General features: G+C 46.3%; 1 protein-coding gene across 1 annotated transcript in view; it reads right to left on the reverse strand.

Annotated features, from left to right (window-relative positions):
- WNT7A (wingless-type MMTV integration site family, member 7A) overlaps positions 1 to 21,819 on the reverse strand; it is a 99,449-nt gene that overhangs the window by 57,952 nt on the left and 19,678 nt on the right. Inside the window, exon 3 of the mRNA XM_005886623.2 lies at positions 14,632 to 14,903. Coding sequence (XP_005886685.1) covers positions 14,632 to 14,903 — 272 coding nt within the window. The remainder of the gene's footprint in view (positions 1 to 14,631; positions 14,904 to 21,819) is intronic.

Genomic DNA, 21,819 nt, shown 5'->3' on the forward strand with positions numbered 1-21,819 from the left:
ATAGAGAGAGAGAGAGAGAGAGAGAGAGAGAGAGAGAGAGAGAAAGAACAAAAACTGGCAATAAGTAAGTACCTATCAATAATAACCTTAAATGTAAATGGGTTAAATGTTCCAGTCAAAAGACATAGGGTAGCTGAATGGATAAGAAAATATGACCCATGTATATGTTGCCTATAAAAGACTACCTCAAAACAAAAGACTCAGACAGGATGAAAGTGAAAGGATAGAAAAAAATTTTCCATGCAAGTGAAAATTTTAAAAAAGCAGGGGTAGCAATACTTATATCTGACAAAATCGACCTCAAATGAAACGCCATAGAAAGAGACAAGGAAGGTCATGACATAATACTAAAGGGATTGATCCAACAAGAGGATATAATCCTGGTAAAAATATATGCACCCAATATAGGTGCACCTAAATATATAAAAAAAAAAACTCAGAGGACATTAAGGGCCAGATTGATAGCAGTATAGTCATAGTAGGGGACTTCAACAGCCCACTGACTGAACTGAATAGATCTTCCAGACAAAAAATCAACAAGGAAACAGTAACCCTAAATGATACGATAGATCAGATGGATTTAATTGATATTTACAGAACATTTCACCCCAAAGCTGTAGAATATACATTCTTTTCAAGTTCACATAGGACATTCTCATAGACCACATGTTAAGAAACAAAATAAGTCTACAAGTTCAATAAGATTGAAATCATATCAAGCATTTTCTCAGATTACAATGACATGAAACTAGAAATCAACTACAATAAAAACACTCAAAAACATTCAAATACATGGAGGCTAAGTAGCATGTTATTAAACAATAAGTGGGTTACCAATGAAATCAAGGAAGAAATCACAAACTTCCTGAAAACAAACAAAAATGAACACACAACAGCCCCAAATCTATGGGACACAGAAAAAGTTGTCCTGAGAGGGAAGTTCATAGCACTACAAGCATACATCAAGAAATAAGAGAAATCTCTAGTAAACTATCTAACCCTACAACTAAAAGAATTAGAAAACAATAAGAAAAGCCCAGAGTAAGTAGAAGGAAGGAAATAATAAAATCAGAGAGGAAATAAATAGCATAGAGATTTTTTTTTAAAAGTACAAAAAATCAATGAAATCAAGAGCTGGTTCTTCGAAATGATAAACCATATTGATGATACACTAGTGAGACCCATCAAGAAACTAAGACAGAGGACCCAAATAAATAAAATCAGAAATGAAAGCAGGGAAGTAACCACTCACACCACAGAAATAAAAAAGATTGTAAGCAAATACTATGAACAGCTATATGCCAACAAGCTGGACAATGTGGATAAAATGGATAAATTCCTAGAAACATACCATCTTCCAAAACTCAATCAGGAAGAACCAGAAAATCTGAATAGACGAATTACAGCTGATGAAATTGAAGCAAGAATCAAAAAACTCCAGCAAACAAGAAAGTCATGGACCAGACAGCTTCACAGAGGAGTTTTACCAAACATTCAAAGAAGAACTAACACCTATCCTCCTCAAACAATTCAAAAAATTTCAAGAGGACGAATGACTTCCAAGCTCTTTTTATGAGGCCAGCATTATCCTAATTCCAAAACCACAAAAAGACACTACAAAGAAAGAAAATTACAGACCAATATTCCTGATGCATATAGATGCCAAAATCCTCAACAAAATATTAGCAAACTGGACCAGCAATATATTAAAAAGATTATTCACCATGACCAAGTGGGATTTATTCCAGGGATGCAAAGCTGGGACAATATTTGCAAATCAATAAATGTAATACATCACATAAACAAAAAGAAAGATAAAGATAATATGATCATATCAATAATTGCAAAAAACATTCAACAAATAGCACCCAGTTTTAATGAAAACTCTCAGCATTGTGGGAAACAGAGGGATCATACCTCAACATAATAAAGGTCATATATGACAAACCTACAGCCAACATCATACTCAATGGACAAAAACTAAAAGCATTTTTCTTAGGAACAAGACACTTTCACCATTCTTATTCAACATAGTGCTGGAAGTCTTAGCTACAGTGATCAGACAAGAAGAAAATATAAAAGGGAGATTACAACTCTTCACATCCATAGTGACACACTCAAGGGGCAGACTCAGTGAGCACCAAAGCCCCACTGAAGCAAGTCCTGCCCCATAAGGGTGTCTCCTGAACAGCAGCTCTTCCATTGTAGACACAGCTGGTCCTCACAGCCAATTGGCCTGGAGGTCAATTCCTCTCAGTGATACCAACAGCAATCAAAGCTTAACTACAACAAGACTGTGCACACAGCCCAGAAAGGGGTGCACCAAGAGTGTCCACCTCAGGTGAAAGGGGTGCACCAAGAGTGTCCACCTCAGGTGTCCACTGGGCCCTATAGGACACCTACCACACAAGGCCACTCTATCAACTCAAGGAGACTTAGCAGCTACCCAATACATAGAAACAAACACAGGGAAGCAGCCAAAATGTGGAGACAAAGAAACATGTCACAAATGAAAGAAATGGAAGAAAGCAAAATACTAGATATAGAGTTCAAAATCACAGTTATAAGGTTACTCAAGAATCTTCTAGACACCTCCGAGGAACTTAGTGAGACCTTCAAGGATCTTAGTGAGAATACTAAAAAAAATGGAAAAGGACCAGTCAGAAATTAAGCATACACTGACTGAAATAAAGAATAATATACAGAGATTCAACAGTAGACTAGAGGATCCCAAGAATCAAGTCAAAGATTTGAAATACAAGTAAGCAAAAAACACCCAAATGGAAGAGCAAACAGAATCCAAAAATCTGAAGATAGTGTAAGGAACCTCTGGGACAACTTCAAGCATACCAACATCCGAATTATGGGGGTGCCAGAAGAAGAAAGAGAGCAAGATATTGAAAACCTATTTGAAGAAATAATGACAGAAAACTTCCCCTACCTGGTGAAAGAAATAGACTTACAAGTCCAGGAAGCACAGAGAACCCCAAACAAAAGGAATCCAAAGAGGACCACACCAAGACACATCATAATTAAAATGCCAAGGGCAAAATACAAAGAGAGAATCTTAAAAGCAGAAAGAGAAAAACAGTTAGTTACCTACAAGGGAGTACCCATATGACTGTTAGCTGATTTCTCAACAGAAACTATGCAGGCCAGAAGGGAGTAGCAAGAAATATTCTAAGTGATGAATAGCAAGAACCTACAACCAAGATTACTCTACCCAGCAAAGCTATCATTTAGAATTGAAGGTCAGATAAAGAGCTTCACAGATAAGAAAAAGCTAAAGGAGTTCATCACCACCAAACCAGTATTATATGAAATCCTGAAGGGCATTCTTTAAGAAGAGGAAGAAGAAAAAGGTAAAGATAAAAAATTATGAACAACAAAGTGACAATAAATACATATTTATTAACAAGTGAATCTAAAAATCAAATGAATAAAAAATCTAATGAACAGAATAAACTGGTGAATGTAATAGAATCAGGGGCATGGAAAGGAAGCAGACTGACAATTCTCAGGGGAAAGGGGCTGTGGGGATGTGGGAAGAGATCTTACACCTATGGATGAGGATAGTCGGGGGGAGCGAGGGCTGGTGGTGGGGGGAGCCGGGTGGAGGAGAGCTATGGGGGGAAAAAAGAGGAAACAACAATTGTAATAATCTGAACAATAAAGATTTTTTTTAATGTGAAACTAAAAAGAAAAAAAAAACACATAAAAGGTATCCAAATTGGAAAGGAGAAAGTGAAACTGTCATTATTCACAGATGACGTGTATTGTACATAGAAAACCCTAAGGACACTACCAAAAAAAACCTATTAGATTTAATAAATGAATTCAACAAAGTAGCGGGATACAAAATTAACATCCAGAAATTGATGGCATTTTATACACCAGTAATGAATTCTCAGAAAGAGAAACTAAAAAAACAATCCCACTTACCATTGCAACAACAACAAAAATAAGATGCTTTGGAATAAATTTAACCAAAGAGGTATAAAACCATGCCCTCAGAAAACTGAAAAAAGAAATAGAGGAAAATACAAACATATGAAAGAATATACTGGGTTCATGGATTGGATGAATTAACATAATTAAAATGTCCATACTATCCAAAGCAATCTATAGAGTCAATGCAATTCTTATTAAAATACCAATGGCATATTTCACAGGACTAAAACAAATACTCCAAAAACTTATATGGAACTAAAAAAGACCCCAAATAGTAGAAGCAATCTTGAGAGAAAAGAACAAAGTAGGAGGGATCACAATACTGGATATCAAATTATACTACAAAGCCACTGTAATCAAAACAGCCTGGTACTGACACAAGAAACAGGTATATAGATCAATGGAATAAAACAGAGATCCCAGAAATCGACCCAAGCCATTATGCTCAATTAATATTGACAAAGGAAGCAAAAGCATACAATGGAGGAAAGACAGTCTCTTCAATAAATGTTGTTGGGATCACTGGATAGGTACATACAAAAAATTGAAACTAGACCATCAACTTACACCATACACAAGAATAAACTAAAAATGGATAAAATACTCAAATGTAAGTGGTAAAACCATAAAAATCCTAGAAAACCATAGTCAGCAAAATATCAGACATCTCTCATAGCAATGTATTTGCCAATATATCTCCTCAGGCAAAGGAAACAAAAGAGAAAATAAACTAATGGGACTACATCAAAATAAAAGGCTTCTGCACAGCAAAAGAAACCATCAACAAAATGAAAAGGGAGCCCACTGTACATACTTGTCAATGATATATCTCATAAGGGTTAATTTCCAAAATACATAAAGAACTCATACAACCCAACAAAAAGGAAGACAGACATCCAATTAAAAAATGGGCAAAGGACCTAAATAGACACTTCTCCAAATAGGACATACAGATGGTCAAGATACATATGAAAAAATGCTCAAGGTCACTGATCATCAGAGAGATGCAAATTAAAACAACAATGTCATATCACCTCACACCTGCCAGAATGGTAAACATCAGTAAATCAACAAATAGCAAGTGCTGGCAGAAATGTGGAGAAAAGAGAACCTAGTACACTGCTGGTATGAATGCAGATTGGTGCAGCCATCATGGAAAACAGTATGGAGTTTCCTCAAAAAATTAAAATTGGAACTTCCATTTGACTCAGTGATCCCACTTCTAGGAATATATCCTACGAAACCCAAAACACCAATCAGAAAGGATGTATGCTCCCCTATGTTCATAGTAGCACAATTTACAATAGCTAAGACTTGGAAACAGCCTACGTGCCCATCAGCAGATGAGTGGATAAAAAAGCTGTGGTACAGCTTCCTTTCCCTGCTGATAGCGCTCTCACAAACATGTGAACGTTCCTAAAACCCACCAAACTTTCTGTAAGTGTGGCAAGCATCAACGTCACAAAGTAACACAGTACAAGAAGGGCAGGGATTCTCTGTATGCACAGGGAAAGCAGCGTTATGACAGGAAGCAGAGTGGCTATGGTCAGCAGACTAAGCTCATTTTCCAAAAAAGGCTAAAACTACAAAGAAGATTGTGCTGAGGCTTGAATGTGTTGAGCCCAACTGCTGATCTAAGAGAATGCTGGCTATTAAGAGATGCAAACATTTTGAACTGGGAGGAAATAAAAAGATAAAGGGTCAAATGATCCAGTTCTAAGTTCCATATTTTGTTTTATGATATGACAATAAAATCTTGATACGTTCACTTAAAAAAATTGTGGTACATCTACACAATGGAATACTACGCTGCTGTAAAAAAAAAAAGAACTCTTACCATTCGCAACAGCATGGATGAACCTGAAGAGCATTATGCTAAGTGAAATAAGCCAGTCGGAGAAAGATAAATATCACATGATCTCACTCATTTGTGGAATATAATGAACAACATAAAACTGATGAACAAAAATAGAGCCAGAGACATAGAAGCATCGAATAGACAGCCAAACCTCAGAGGGAAGGCAGGGGAGGATGGGAAGAGGTGGGACGAGAGCAACCAAAGGACTTGTATGCATGCATATAAGCATAACCAAAGGACACATACAATGGGGGGGGGGGGGGAAGGGAATGTGTGTGCTGGAGTGTGGGAGTGGATGGGGAGAGGTCAATGGTGGGAAAAGGAGACATATGTAATACTTTAAACAATAAAGAATTTAAATTAAAAAATACAAAATTTTTAAAGTGAGATAAGCTGCACTTGATGTTAATTTGAAGGCGATTAATTGATCTACTTTCTTATATCTTACTACACTTCCATATGTTATTAACTGAAATAAATAATCTTATTCTCACTTAAAAAAATTAAAAATGAAACTGCCATTTGACCCAGTGATCCTACTTTTAGGAATATATCCTAAGAAACCCAAAACACCAATCAAAAAAAAATGTATGCACCTCTATGTTCATAGCAGCATAATTTATAAAACTAAGATCTGGAAACAGCCCAAGTGCCCATCAGTGGATGAGTGGATAAAAAATCGGTGGTACATTTATACCATGGAATATTATGCAGCTGTAAAAAGAAGGATCTCTTATCCTCTGAGACAACATAGAGGGACCTGGAGAGTATTATGCTGAGCAAAATAAGCCAGTCAGAGAAAGACAAGTATCACATAATCTCACTCATATGTGGAATCTAATGAACAAAATAAACCAATGAACAAAACAGATTCAGAGACATGGAAGCATGGAACAACAGACTGATGAATCTCAGAAGTATTGGGGAAGGGGGGTGGGAAAAGAGTAACCAGGGAACTTATATGCATACTAGAGGCCCGATGCACGAAATTTGTGCAAGAGTAGGCCTTCCTTCCCCCGGCTCCCGGCACTGGCTTCCCTCTAGCACCAGGGACCCTGGCTTCCCTCCAGCATCCAGGACCCAGAGTGCCCCAGCTTCATCCGGAAGGTCATCCAGAAGGATGTCTGGTCTAATTAGCATATTACATGTTTATTATTATAGATATGCATAACCCAGGGACACAGACAATAGTACAGTGAAGGCTGGGCGGTGGGGAGTGGAGGGGGTCAATGGAAGTAATAAAGGGAACATCTGTACTGGGATAAATTTTAAAAATAAATAACTACATAAAAGATTGTACAGTTCTCCTTGGCACTGTCTAGAAGTCACTGTCCTCCACAGACAGGGCTGTAGAGCTGAAGAGAGTGGCCAGACTGAGCACATAAATAGACCCAAAAAATGAACCTTGACCTCAAATGAACCTTTTACAAAAGTTAACTCAAACCGGGTAATAGAACCCGGAGGACATCATACTAAGTGGAATAAGCCAGTCACAAGAGGACAAATATTGTAGGATTCCACTCAGATGTGGTCCCTACAGCAGTTTAATTCATAGAGACAGAAAGTAGAATGGTGTTGCCAGGGTCCACGTGGGGAATGGGGACTTAGTGTTTGAGGGAACAGAGTTTCAGTTGTGAAATGAAAAAGTTCTGGAGATGGATGGTGGTGATGGTTGCATATAATGTAAATGTACTTAACACCACTAAAATGTTAGAATGCTGTTTTATGTAGTATATATTTTAATAAAATTTAAGGATATATAAACCTTTGTTGATTTATAATTAATTTAAAAACAGATAATAAAGCAGGGTATACCAAAGGAGATGACTGGACATAGAGGAGGAGAGTCAGGGAGGGCCTTTGTCATCCAAAGATTCATGGGAAGAGCATTTCTGACAGAGGAAATAGCATGTATAAAGGCCCTGAGGCAGGAATAGTTTGGTGGATGCCACGAGTGTGTGGCTGCAGACAAGGTTGACATCCATTGGTCCTAAGTACTCAACACACATGTCAGACCTGGAAGACCCTTCTGAGACCATAAGTTTCCACCACAGAAGAAATCAAGGCCAAGGATGGATGTGGTTTGCTCAACATCCAAGTCCCTTAAGTTCTGGCTAGAGGCCTTTCCATCTGGGAAGGTGAGAACGCACATACATCTGTTCCTGGATCTGGGGCAGGAATGGAGGGCACAGGGCCTGAGGAGGCCTCCTCACAGCCCAAGCTGGTCAGCCAGCTTCCAGAAAGGCTGGGCCTGGCTCCCCGGGCCCTCAACTTACCACCACTGACCACTCTTTCTGGTCAAATATGCAAGTGGCCCTCAGGACAGTGGAGAGGAGCATAGCTGGGCAAACCTTATCTGGGCCCCACCTCAGCAGCCTTGCAAGTTCCCTGGTGTCCCCTGACTCACAGGCCTGCCTCTGGCCAGGGCAGGGTGGGAATCCAGCTCCCAGGAGCACCCAGACCAGACGGGGCAGGGCAGGAAGGGACAAAACCGGCACCCTCTGTGAGCAAGAGGCTGGGCAGGGACTGGGAGGTGACTCCTCACTCAGGTGAAATTCCATCCCCCTGAGCTCACCTCCCTGGGAGCAAGCAGCACATTCCAGCAGGGGCCAACCCTCTCCCAGCTGGGCCCTCATACCCATGGCTGCCTCTCTTGAATTCAGTCACCACACCCCAGGGAAGGGATTGTTGAGGGCCCTTCCCTCCCCTGAGGCCTCCAGAGCTCCCTGTGCACTTTCTTCTCAGTGTACAGCAAGGCATCCACAGCACGCCAGCCCCTGGCCCTGGGTAACCATGGCAACGGCCATACTGCTCAGCCAGATCACAGGAAGGTGGTCTCCCAGCCCAGCCCTGAAGTGGTCACTTTCTGCAACAGGGCATCTGAAAGGCCCAGACACATAATCAAGTGGTCAGGAGCAAGGACAGCTGCCTAACCTGGGATAACTAAGGCTTAGTGTATATCAGTTCTGAGTTCCATCCCTGCTTGGGGCCTCAGTTTCCCCATCTGTCAAATGGAACTATGACACACAGAGCCCTGCACTCCCCACAGCCCAACCATGCTCTTTTAGGACTTCATGCTTTTATACATGTTGTTATCTCTGTCTGAACTGCCCTCCTCTTCCCCACTTATCCTGTCCACCTGGTGGACTCTTACCTATCCTTCAAAGCCATTCTAATGGTCCCTTGTTCCTCTAGAGGTCTTCAGACTTGTCCCCGGGGAGAGCACTCCCTCCCTGGGCTCCCTTAAGCATTCTGTGTGGCATTGCCCCTGTGGTGTGAGCCCTAAATCATACTTCTTGCTCCTCTTATCTGACTCTTTCACTAGACCAATTACCTTGAGGGAAAGAATCATGGTTTGCTCATCTCCCCACTGAACAAAAGACTGGAAAGAAATCATTCAAAGCCACAAAGATTCTACCATCTGAACATTTCAACCCAATACTCCCTATGTCTCTCTCCCTCCCAACCAAACATCCTATAATTCCAAACCCCACATATGAGGATGTGAACCTAATATTCTACATTCTCAATCTGAACAGTCTGTGATTTCAATCCAAAAATATTATGGCCCTAAAATTCTAATAATTTCTACCATTCACCTAGTCATTCTGATTCCACCCTGCAGACCACACAATTGCATGAGACAATGAGGGAATGGAAAGGCCGGCTGTCCCACAGAGGTACCCATCTCCCAGCCCTGTGGCCCATCCACAGACCAGCACCTGGTTCTGCCCAGAGTGGAGACCTGTGAGGGCAGGATGCTCCTACAGCGTTTATTCTCCCCATCTGCCAGGTGAGTCAGTGGGCTGCCCCCGGTTTCCCCTCATTGGATCTGCCACCACTTCTGCCCCTCGATACACGCACCCCCTCCCTAACTTTCCCTGCCTCCTCCTTTTCTCAAACAGCTGCCAACAAGCACCAGAGCCTGTGGTCAGGTTGAGTCTTGTCTGCTGACAGCAGGAGTGAGGGAGCCAGTGATAAACACATCTGTGAGCCTTTCCAAGACACTCAGCCAGGAGTGGCTGCGGGCTGCCTCTTTTCTCCTCTGTGTGTGTGACCCACAGAAGCCTACTGTGGGGGAGGTTCTGGGGTGGGGCCCCATGCCTTCTAATAAATGGCACACAGCAGGTTCCTGGGGCACCTCCCCTGTGTACCCTCACCTGGCCCTGACCAGCACCTGGGATCCAGAATAAATCAATGTCATAGTCCCATTTGACAAATGGGGAAACTGTATCTCCAAGTAGGGATGGGACTCAGAACTGATATAAACCAAGCCTTAGGCTAGGTGGCTGTCCTTGCTCCTGACCACTTGGATATGTGTGTGGGTGCTCAGGTGCCCTGTAGCAGAGAGGGCTGGGCTAAGAAACCACCAGCCTGCTGGGATCTGGCTGAGCAGTATGGATACTGCCCTGGGTCTGCACTCCCACACCACAAAGGGCCAGACCTGTGGATGGTCAGGCCTTTCCCTATGTACACTGGGGAGTACCAAATCCCACTTCTTGGCTCTGGAAAATACAGAGCGCCAGGTTGAACTGCTATCCCGGGGAGCCACCCACAAGAGTCCTCACAAGTCAGAGTGGAGCTGGGCCGACATGGGGAGAGCCCTTCTGCTGGTTTCCCTGAGCTTGTTACAGAATTTACCAGGCGACCGAAAAATACACAGGAGTACCCAGAGATACAGGAAAAAACCATTTATTTCCCGATGTACTAGTACCATGACTCAGGGGAGCCTATTTCCAAATCCTGAGCAAGCCAATATGGAGGAAGCTTTCTCTTTATACCCTTTGGTTTCTTTGTCCCCCAAATATGGATCAGACTTCTGGACCTTTTGCGGGCTTTGCAAAAAGCCCCATGTGTTGGGATGGTGGACGTGAAACCATACCTAAAGGCCTGGCCTGGCCTGGCACCAGTGCTGATAACCCTCTCCAGGGGTTGTGTATGTTTCATGGTTTATGGCCTCTGTGAAATGGGAGTATTTAGGTAAACAGGTCTTGCAAGACCAGATAATTAAGGAAGGGGCAGTGACTAGACTATAGGCTAACAGGAATGTGCATTAGAGATACAGAGTCAGGCTGCTAGCACCTCTTCCCCCTCCCACCCCATATTATTTTCCTCATCATTCTGGGAGAGCCCAGTCTGCACTCATTCTGCACCCCATTCTTGATCCCGCCCAGGGCCTCACTCTGCCTTCCTGGAGTCAGTGTCTATGAGTTCTGCCCCTTCCCTGCTCCAGAACCATCAGTGGTTCACCAGTGACCATAGGTACTGAACTCTTCACTCTACACAGAGAGTGGCTTGTTGATGCCAGCCTTGGGGTTGCAGCTGTGAATGAGACACTTCAAGCTCATGATCTGGTATGGAGTGGGGTGGGAGAGAAAGGAACAAGATGACATCTGAGAAAAGGCTAGGAAGGAATTGGAAAGGAAGCTTGCCTAAAGGGGGACATCTGAGCTGAAACCTGACAGCAACCACAGAAAGATCTGAGGGGACAAATCAAGGCTCTCACTCCCTGGCCTGGCAGGTGACCATGCAGGCTCTCCAGATGCTGTGACTCACAGACCAGCCAGTCTGGACCCCTGAACTTGCCCCAAGCCCTCACCTCTGGACCTTTGACCACTGCCTCCCCACACCAAACCTGTGTTACCTTCACCTCTCTTCCCTGCCAAGCCAAACCTCACTTGTCTCCTCCAGGAAGCCACTGAGGTTGATCTTATGATGTCTGACAGATTCCAGCAGCTGCACCACCCAAGAGTTGCCTGAAACAGCAGCCGCAGCCCTCACGCTGTGGAACTCTGTGGCTTGTAAAAGCTTTTCCCACTGGATATACTGAACCTTTCTTATCCCAAGCTAAGAATTCTCTTCTTTAATTCTCACAGTGGCCCAACCAGGTAGCCACGGATAAGGAAACGGAGGCTGGAAGAGGGAAGACTCTTGAAGCACTCCCTTTTTCTGCCTCCAGGGAGTGTTTCAAGGGCAGGAGGAAGCCTACACCCTGTGCCCTGTGCCCTGTGCCCTAAAGAGTGATCTGACCACAGAAACTAGAAGAAATGAATAGCTGAAAAGCCTGGAGAGATGTGCTGGCTGCACAGGAGCTGCCAGCCAGGCAGGGCCTTCCAATTAACCCAGGACAGCATCGTGTCAGGTGAGTTTCTGCAGGTGTGACTCACCCAGACTCCTGGGAGGCTCTTACACACAGGATGTGGCCAGAGGCTCGAGAAGAGGAGGGAGGGAAGGGTACCTGAAGGCTGGAGGAAGGGCCAGCTTGTCCTCTCCCATTCATCCGCAAGAGGGGAACCTTGCTCCTCTCTAAGGTGTGCAGGCTACCCCCCTTACCCCCAACACTTGCCAGACAGACTCCCTCCTGTGTTACGCGTTTGCACAACTTGTAATCACAGCCGCCCTGTGCTGAGGACAAACTCTGTACCAGGCCCCGGGGTAAGTGGTCTCCTGCCTTGTCTCCTTCCCTCCTCACCTCAGCCCTGAGGACACTCCTGCCAGCTCTACTTCCTTCCTGGGAAGGAATAATAAAGCTGGAATCTAAACCAGGCAGCCCAGTGCCAGCCTACAGGCAGCCTTCTGACCACCATGCCACAGCAGTGTATGCTGTATAAAGAATGTCAGCTTTTGCCCTAGTTGGTTTGGCTCAGTGGATAGAGCATTGGCCTATGGACTGAAGGGTCCCAGTTTTGATTCCAGTCAAGGGCACAAGCCTGGGTTGCAGGCTCAATCCCCTGTGTGGGGTGTGCAAGAGGCAGTCGATCAGTGATTCTCTCTTATCATTGATGTTTCTATCTCTCTCTCCCTCTCCCTTCTTATCCGAAATCAATAAAAATATATTTTTAAAAAAAGAATGTCAGCTTAGAGACAGAATTCTGGCACTGCTTATTAACTACTAGAGGCCCAGTGCACGAAAATTCATGCACTGGGGGGGGGGGGCCCCCCAGCCAGGCCTGCCCTCTCTCACAGTCTGGGAGCCCTCAGGGGATGTCCTACTGATGGCTTAGGCCCGCTCCCCTTGGACCTAAGTGGCAGTCTGGCCTCCCTCTGTGGGAGGCAACTGGCCGAACAAGGAAAGGCATTGCCCCCATCACCCTGCTGCTGCTGTCACTACCGGCCTCCACAGCTGCGAGGCCTGAGCCCTGGGCCTCACAGCTGCTGGGGCTCATAGCTGCCTGAGCCCCAGGCCTCTGCAAAAGGGGCCACGGCACTGGACCAGCCCACAGCACAGGCCCGCCTCTCCCGCGTGGGCCCTGCCCATGCCCCCAGCCCAAGGCCCTCGCAGCCACTGTGGCTTTGTCCAGATGGATGTCCAGAGGACGTCTGGAAGATGTCCTAATTAGTATATTACCCTTTTATTAGTAGAGATGGGACCCTCAGCCCATTACTTACCCACTCTGAGCCTCAATTTCTTCACTTGTAAAATGGGGATAATGATGCTACTGTTCTTAGAGATGTCTTGAGAATTAGGCGAGCTGATACATCCAGAGCTATAAGACTGCCTGGCCCACAGACGTGCTCCAGCAGAGCAAGATATGTGCCACTTAATACATCTGTCACCCAAATGGGGTGTTCATAGCCCACACTTAGCCAGTTAAATACTTGAGCCTCTGGTAATCCTCTTTCTTTTTTACCTTTTCTACTGTTGACAATCAATTTGAAATGCCAACACTTAAAAATGAAGTGATGGTACATAAAAATCTGAGTCTAAACTCAGGGTCTGGCTCCAGTGGGCTGGCCTTCCTGTACAACCACAGTGGTGGCCTGTGGATGGGGTCTGCATTCCTGGGTCCAATATAGCCTTGTGTATGGTTTTTTAGGTCTTTGTCACTCTTGCTCCTGCCCAGCCACCCTGGGTACCAGCATTTGTGGCCCCAGGTGGTGTCAGCACAAATCTTATCACTGCAGGGGTCTGTTCCCACCCAGGTAGCCCTAAGCCCTCCTCTCCATCTGCCCTGGCTCACAGACACTTCACCACAGAGATCCACCCGACATCTGAGCTTTTCCTCTCCCAGCATCTCCTGGGCCTAGGGGTTCCAGGAAGGGTTCTGAGCACCTCAGCTTTCAAAGGCACGTAAGAGCATACTCCCAGCCTTAGGCTGCAGCCCAGGGCACAGCCTGAGCCAGGAGCACTGACTTGGGTACCTTGAGCTGCCTCTGCCCAAATACTTCCTGGGATAAAGAGCTCACTCCTTTCTTGGTAACTCACTCCATATCTCATGGCTTTGGCTTGGCTCCTCACAGCAGGACCTACTTCTCCGTGATCCCGTCACCCCGTGGGCCCTCACTCTGCACTCTGGGCCCTTCTGCTTCCTTGCCTTAGGACAGCCAGCTTTTCATGGGATGGGTGTCCAGCCCCTTTCTGTCCCAGCCACCTCCACTAGAAATATCCTGGAACATTCCTAGCTCTCTTCCAAGCTGAGCTCAGAATCCAGGAGCATCTGAGGAGGCACTCAAAAAGGTGCCTTTATTTTGAGTGCCAGATTCCAGCTGTGGTGATCAATGACATGCTAGCGGCCCTGCTGTTAAGGGATGACTCCTGCTCAACCCATCTTAACCTCTCCCTCAACCAGAGTTTGCACAGCTGATTTTGTGGACCCAAGGATAAGAGTTCACAAGCCCCCCTCTTTCCATCTCACTGTTACATCAAATTTGTTTTCACCTAGATTCAGTTATTCAACCTCTCTAGTAACTGACAAGCTTCATGCCACACCCTGAGCCCTATCAGCAGCTGGGGAGGGCAGAGCCAGCTAGGGAAGGAGCTCTGTGGCCTTTCCGGGAGCCCTGCCGCCTGAGAGCAGGCTGTCCCAGGTCTCCCGCCCTACCTTCCGGCCCGCCTCATTGTTGTGCAGGTTCATGAGCGTCCTGGCGTTCTGCTTGATCTCCCGGGCATCCACGAAGACCTTGGCAAAGCCGATGCCGTAGCGGATGTCAGCCGAGCAGCCACCCCACTTCCAGCCCTCATCCCGGTGGTACTGGCCTTGCTTCTCCTTGTCGCAGCCACAGTCACTTAGGTTGCCCTGGGTGCAGGCAGCTGTGATGGCATGGGCCACGCCGGCAGCGATGATGGCGTAGGTGAAGGCGGCCTCCCGGCTCCCTGTGAGGAGAGGGTGAAAGCCTGGGGTCAGGTCCAGGATATCCGGGGAGGAGACCAGCCTGGATAAGAAGGGAGGCTGAGCTCCACAAAGATCCACTGAGCACCCATTCCTTATCTCCGAGAGGTCCATCCTGGCATGATGACCAAGCCTGAGCACCAGTCATGCACACGCCCACTCAAGCCCCAATCGCTGCCTGCCCTTAGGTAGCTGACTGGCAGGGGAGGAGAGAGACGTGTGGGCTGCTGGCCCAGGCTCCCAAGGCCAGAGGATGGGACAACCCTGTGAATGACCGCCCACTCCCCACAACACTCAAATTAGGGTGTAAACTGTGCACGTGAACAGCTCTCACAGCATCTAGCAACAACCCTCAAAACAGCATTTCTTCAACACCTGCATTGCTCACAGACTCCGGAGCCTGAGCCTGGGCTTACATCTCAGGAGCATCCATTTCTGGTCCTGTGACTTTCAGCCAGTGCTGAGCCCTCCTTGAGTCCCATGTACTCAGAGGTAAAAGGGAAACTCTGCAACAGTACTTTTCTCATGGCAATGACAGAAAACAGTAAGAGTTTGTCCTATAAGAATTGTTTTAAGAGTGTTCTTGTTATCAGTGGAGTTGTAGATATATTTCAAAATAGAACTGGTGATTTTTTAAAAGTTTGAGAACTGAACAAAGGAGCAATTGTATGAATTATACTCTGAAGGGAAGGGAAGGTCTCGATGGAAGTTGTATACTTTTTATATTTCGATGCCATCAAATATAGGTTAAAATATAAATTTTGTAAATCTGTTTAAATGGGAACTATTGGCCTCCTTGGCCCTAAATGAAAGGGCTGATATTTTAAGTTGATTATTTTACTGTAAATTAATCCATCCTAACTTTTAAAATTTGTTTGAATGTTGTCTTGTTAAGTGTTCAAAAATAAGAACTAGAAGTTAAAAAAATTTTTAGCACTCTCAGCTCTGCGTCTGACTCCTCGCAGGTGCCTGACACACAGCCCTTGTTCTCTGTGAGCCCCTGTTACTACTGCTGTGTGTCACTTGCCAGTCGCAGGCTCACCCCTCACCCACTCCTCTTGGCCAGACTGTGAGCATCTCCAGGGAAGGCTGGGACCTGGACCCTGGACATCTGCATCCTCAGGCCTTGGTCTCCTAGAAGGCAGGGGCTGGGGAAGAGGAGTGAGGACTGCCCACAGTCAGGGTGGAAAAGAGCAGGTACGTAAACAGGAAGGTTCAGTAGGGGGTCTGGGGAGCTGCTGAGAAGTCACTTTCCACAAGTCTTCCCAGCTATTTGAAGATGGCTCTGCCCAGTGGTGCTGGGCTCTTAGTGGGGGTAGAAGGGTCCTGAGTAGCCAGTGTGCAGGAATGCTGCCACCCACACTCTTTGCCTCTCTGGGCCTCAAACAGGTTCGCAAGCGGTGTCTACTGCACAGGATGAAGGTGGACCAAGGCACTCTGTAGGAAGCCCTGTGTGCAGCGTGAACTCCGAGTGAGCATTCAGCAAGTTCGCACTCAGAGCCAGGGTGGTGTGGGTTTCAGGGAGAGCAGCCTGTTGGGAAAGGCCCCCAAAGCTGGAGCAGGAGATGAAGTAGTGCTGAGCAGGCATGATCGAGTGGGGAGAAGTGCTTCAGGATGTTGGGATGAAGTGGCTTAAGCAGTGCGGGAGGTGGATAAGGCAGCCTCCAAGTTGCTTTAAGTCCCAGGTCACTGGGACCCACACTCAGACACACCCTTTTCCCACCCACCCATGGCCACCCTAACCCGGGCTGCTAAGACACAGACAACCTGTACTCCCCTGCCCCCACCCAATCACCACTGAGTGGCTTCCTGTAGCCCAAGCCACTTTACTCTGACATTCCAGGCCAGCCCATCCACAGCACCCTGTTAAAACAGGGGCTCAAATTCCAGCTCCATCACACACCTACTGGGTCCCTGACTCTGCACATATTCTCACATTGGTATTACACACCTCATGTGTGTAATAAATTCCTGACAGAGGGCCTGCGACAAAGCCACATCGACGGGGTGGACATGCACACAGGTCTGACAATTTGGCAGGCTGGATACCTGACAATGCTTTTGTTTTGTGAAATTAATAAATGGTGCATAAGAACTAGCAATGCTCCGCTGGGCTCACTGGAAGGCAAGGGAGCCTGCTGGGGCCATGTGTTGAAGACAGAACTGACCACCAGAAGGGCAGGTAGGAACAGAGTGACCATCTCCTGCTGCTGGGCTTTGGGAAAGAGGGAGCTTTGAAATTTAAGGTCATGAGGACAGGAGATCAGGCCTCAAGTTCCACTCAAGCAGGACATTGGACAAGAGCATTTAATAGACAGACTCCCAGGTAGAGGGCAGATTGGAAAAATCTTCCCCCAAAGCTGGGCAGCAAGCAGGTGGGTCTGAGTTGGCCAGAGCAGGAGGTGGAAGAGTGGACAACCAGAATCTCCTGGGATTTGCAACCTCATTTCTACCTCTGCATGTTTTTAATTTACTCCTCTGCATGTTCCAAGGGCATCCAAGCCAAGCGGGAAGACTGGTCCCAAAGATAAAGCCCCTGAGCAGCAGCTCTAACTGCTCCAGATGTCAACGGACAGGTAAGACTACACTGAAGGGGACAGCCTACAGTCAGATTAGACCCTCGCCGACATCAAGAAAAAGAATATCAGATGAAAAGTATAGAGAGAGCAGGATAGGTGCTGGGGAGTCCCTGTTCTATCACTCCTGTGTGACCTTGGCTGGATCATCAACTTCTCTGTGCTCCAGTTTCTCTACTATAAAATAGGGATGCTAACTACCCACTCATTTAGGACTAGAACAAAATTAACAAAGGTAAAGCATTTAGCACAGAGACTGGCATGAGAAAACGGCCCCAACTATTAAATTTATTGCAATTTCTATCTATGGCAGTAGTAACAGTTCTTTATAAGAGAGCTGTGCGGTAAGCAGTAGAAGTCTTCATTTATCTTCCTTTACAATTGGAGAAACTGAGGACAAGAGAAAGGTCTGGTTTGCTCAGGCCGCTCACCTGGTAGGCTGCAGAGCTGAGCTGCGGACTCTGCCTCTGGACACTCCACACAGACCAAGAACTGTCCCCAGAAATTAAATGACTCCAAGAAAGGAGACTGGGTCCCCTTAATCAGACCTTGAGTGGAGTATGTAAATTGGAAGGGGTGGGGCCTGGCCTGTCATCTGAGACTTGCCTTTCTCCCAGGCTCCTTATGGGAGGTGGGGCCAGGGGCAGCATAGGGGCTGCCAGCCCAACCTCCTTCCTGGTGATTTTGTGTGCAGGAGCTCTACCACCAAGTGATTACCAATCCCTGGGGTCTCTCTGAGCCCCATGACTTTGCAAATGATGACAACAGACACTAGTTAAACATAATGATAATGGCTCGCTACCCATGCAAGATTCTCATCAGATTCCAAATGGGTGAAGGGCAGCTGCACCACAACACATTTAACTCCCCTGAGCTTAAGGTGGGCCTCCAGACCAGAGTGAAGTCTTATCAGGGGCCACCTAGCTCCCTCACCTCAGCACCTGCTGAGGAGTGAAGGCGGTGGCCTAGAGTCTGAGAAATGTTGAGGTGCAGTCATTCTTGGCTTCAGAGGTCCCAGGGACCCAGGTACTGGCTGGTAAAGTCTAATACTTCCAGATGCTAAAGGGTCACTGTTGATCCCTTGATATCTTGACATTGGCCTTGCCCACCAACATTAGGCTAACACCACCCAGTCCCATCTCCCTTCTCCTCCAACACTGACCACTGGGGAAACTGCCCTGGGCATCAGGCTGATTGTGTAACTAATGTCAGGCCTGTTAACTGATTTAAGCCCCTGTTTACTCTGTGAAATGGGAATAACAGCATCTAAACAGAATGAGGGAAAGGTGCTGAGCACAGCACTGGACATGTAGTAAGTGTTCAGTAAACACCAGCCATTGTTATTATTACCACTGTGTCCCATTTCGCCACATCATGCTCCATGAAACCTTGAAGAACAAGACAGCCTCATGGTGTATGGGGCTGGCCCAAGGTCTGTCTGCCCATCCAAATGGATATACAAGGGGACAAGGACCATGTCTGTCTTGATCCACTGTTTACAACTCCCACCATGATGTGTGAGGGATAAATGAATAGCAGACCTAAATTCCAATTTGAACCCTGCCAGACAGAGCAAGTCACTGAACCTCTCTGAGCCTCTATTTCCATATCTGTTAATATCAGCCACCCTGTAGAGAGAAGTAGGTATCACCTGTCATATCCCCAATGCTTAAATAAACAACAGTGAGTATTATAATTATTATAATGGATGAAATTACAGTCACTGTTGGGAGGTGCAGAGAGAAACGTCCCCTACTTTAGTTTTCTCCATAACTTTCCTTATATTTTAGACTTACTTGTTTATTGTCTGTTCTTCTACCTCACTTACCACTTCCATTGCCCCTCTGGAATGTAATTTCCTTGAAGGCAAACACTTCGTTACAAGTAGTAGGTAGTCACTCAGTAAATATTTGTCAAATGAATAAATGAACGAATGAAAGAAAGCTCCAGACAGTGGCCAACAACCACGTGACCTTTATTTAGTGCTTCCATGCAGTGCTTTGGAAAGTGTGCTCACCTGCTCTTAAGGAGAACAACCCAACCGAGATCCCAAGAGGCTCTGCGAGGCAGGGTGGGGATGACCCCCAGCCCAGGCAGCATGGCTTCCCCAAGAAGCCATGTCTGCACAGAGGTAGCCAGAGGCCTGAGGTTGGGGTTTGGCTTGGGGTGAAGGAGAAGGGTGGAAAGAAAGTAACATTTGTTGATCATCTATTATGTGCCAGACCCATATTTGGCTATCTGTGTGATATTTCACAATAGTCCCATTGGATAGCCACCTTTTCTCACAATTTGACAGGTGAGGAAGCCGAGGCTCTGACAAGTAATGCCATTCACTGAGGCCGCCCACCGGGACACTGGCCAGACTTGGATTCTGGGGCCAGGTTGGCAGTGTCCTTCCTCAGTCCCAGCCTCCCTCCCTTCCTGGCTCTTTGCTGTGTCTGAAAGCTTACCATTACTTCGGCTTACGGCATCGACTCTTATAAAAATACCTTTATTGCTGTCAAGAGGTGTCACTTAGTTAAGACTTCTCAATAAATGATTTGTAAGACCCCATCAACTCAAATGAGATAAGTTTGCTGAGCCAAGAACTGGTTTTAATGACAGTAAAAAGGTAGAGAAGGATCCCAGAATCTCGGACTTTCAGCATGAAAGGCCACAGCGTACTCCAGCCATCTGTCTATTCCTTCTTCACCCAACCCAGGTGACTAACAGCTCCTTATTTTATCAGTGGAGAAACTGAGGCTCAGGGAGACTTGCTCCGGCAGAGTCCAGATGCAAGCCCAGAGGTCACATGCTATCTCAACAACTCCAGAGCACACCCAGACCCTGACCATGGCAATACTCTGAGAAGGACCACCCTATTGGCCTGAGAGTGCCCCTCCCGCTAGGTGATTTCCTGAATGCCATCTCCTTTGTCCCTTACAAGATCTGGAAGACGGTTTAGAGATGGCTGCTTGATTGCTGCAGAAGTGGAGTAAGACAATGTACCCAATGTTCATAATAAGCATAGCAAAGTCATAAAATTGCTTACTATTTGCCAGGCTCTGTTCTAAGCACTCAATATAGATCGACTCACTTAATCCTACAACAATCCTATGAGGTGTGGGCTGTTATTATCTCCATTTTACAGACATAGAAATTGAGACCCAGAGAAGTGATGTAACCTGCCAAGGATTCCAATCCAATTAGCCCAGCTCCACCATCTGAGTTACTCTCTACTGTAAGGACATGATACTCACTCTAGTCCTACTGACCGCAGCCCAGCCTCTTTCCTGGATCTACCACATGGGGCCCATAAGCAGCAGATACTGAGCTTGACCATCACTGACCATGTACCCTCCAGGGACCACCCTCTCTGCCCTGACCATCACCTCTACCTCCTGCCCCTGACCATCCACCTCTACCTCTTGCCCCTGATCATCACCTCTACCTCCTGCCCATGAGCAGAGGAAGAACTTCCATCAAAGCCAGCCATCCCCTTGGTCTCCTTGACTGAGTGAGCCATGTGCCCTATTTCTTCACTCAACAGATATTTCTTAAACAGTTACTATGTGCCAGATACCACACTAGGGGCTGAGAAAACTGACAAGAGAGATTTAGACATGCCTTGACTTTATGAGGTACAGATAGGGAGATCAAAACACTCAGTAGCGTAGGGGAGGCCGGGGGAATGTCAAGGGGGGAAAAAAAGGAGACATATGTAATACTCTTTGTAATACTTTAAGCAATAAAACAAAATTTAAAAAATAAAAATAAAAAAAACACTCGGTAGCAGCTGAGGACTCTGAAGAATGTAGAACAGGACAGTGTCAGAGCAGAAGGCACTGGCATGGTAGCTTTTGAGCATGGAGAAGCAGCTAGGAGGCTGTCTGTGTGGGGGGTGCGGGGGGTGCGGAGGGAGGGCTCCAGGCCAGAGAAAGACTGTGTGGTGGCCCTGGTATGATACAGTCTGTGGTGGAAGCAGGTGAGCGATGGGGTGTGGGAGTAGCTGAAGCTATAGAGAGGGCAGTAGCAGGTCCTCTGGCCCCTGCTATCCTGCCCCAGCAGAGGTTCTGATGCCCCTGGAATCAGGGAATAGACTCCCAGAGCCCCAGACATGAAGCCCATGGTTCCTCCTTGAATGACAGGTTCAAGGAAGTCAAGAGACTTGCCCAAAGTCTCCAGTGACTCAGCGAGACCAGGGGAATAACCAGGGTCTCCTGGCTTCCAGTATGGAATCTCCACTCTCCCCTCTACCACACCCTCCTGAACTCTGAATCTACCCATATCCCCAAAAAAATTGTCCCTCCAGAAGTCCAGGTGGCTTCAGCTCAGAACTCAAATA

Source organism: Myotis brandtii, unplaced genomic scaffold (genome assembly GCF_000412655.1).
Source record: "Myotis brandtii unplaced genomic scaffold, ASM41265v1 scaffold995, whole genome shotgun sequence".
Taxonomy (NCBI): Eukaryota; Metazoa; Chordata; class Mammalia; order Chiroptera; family Vespertilionidae; genus Myotis; species Myotis brandtii.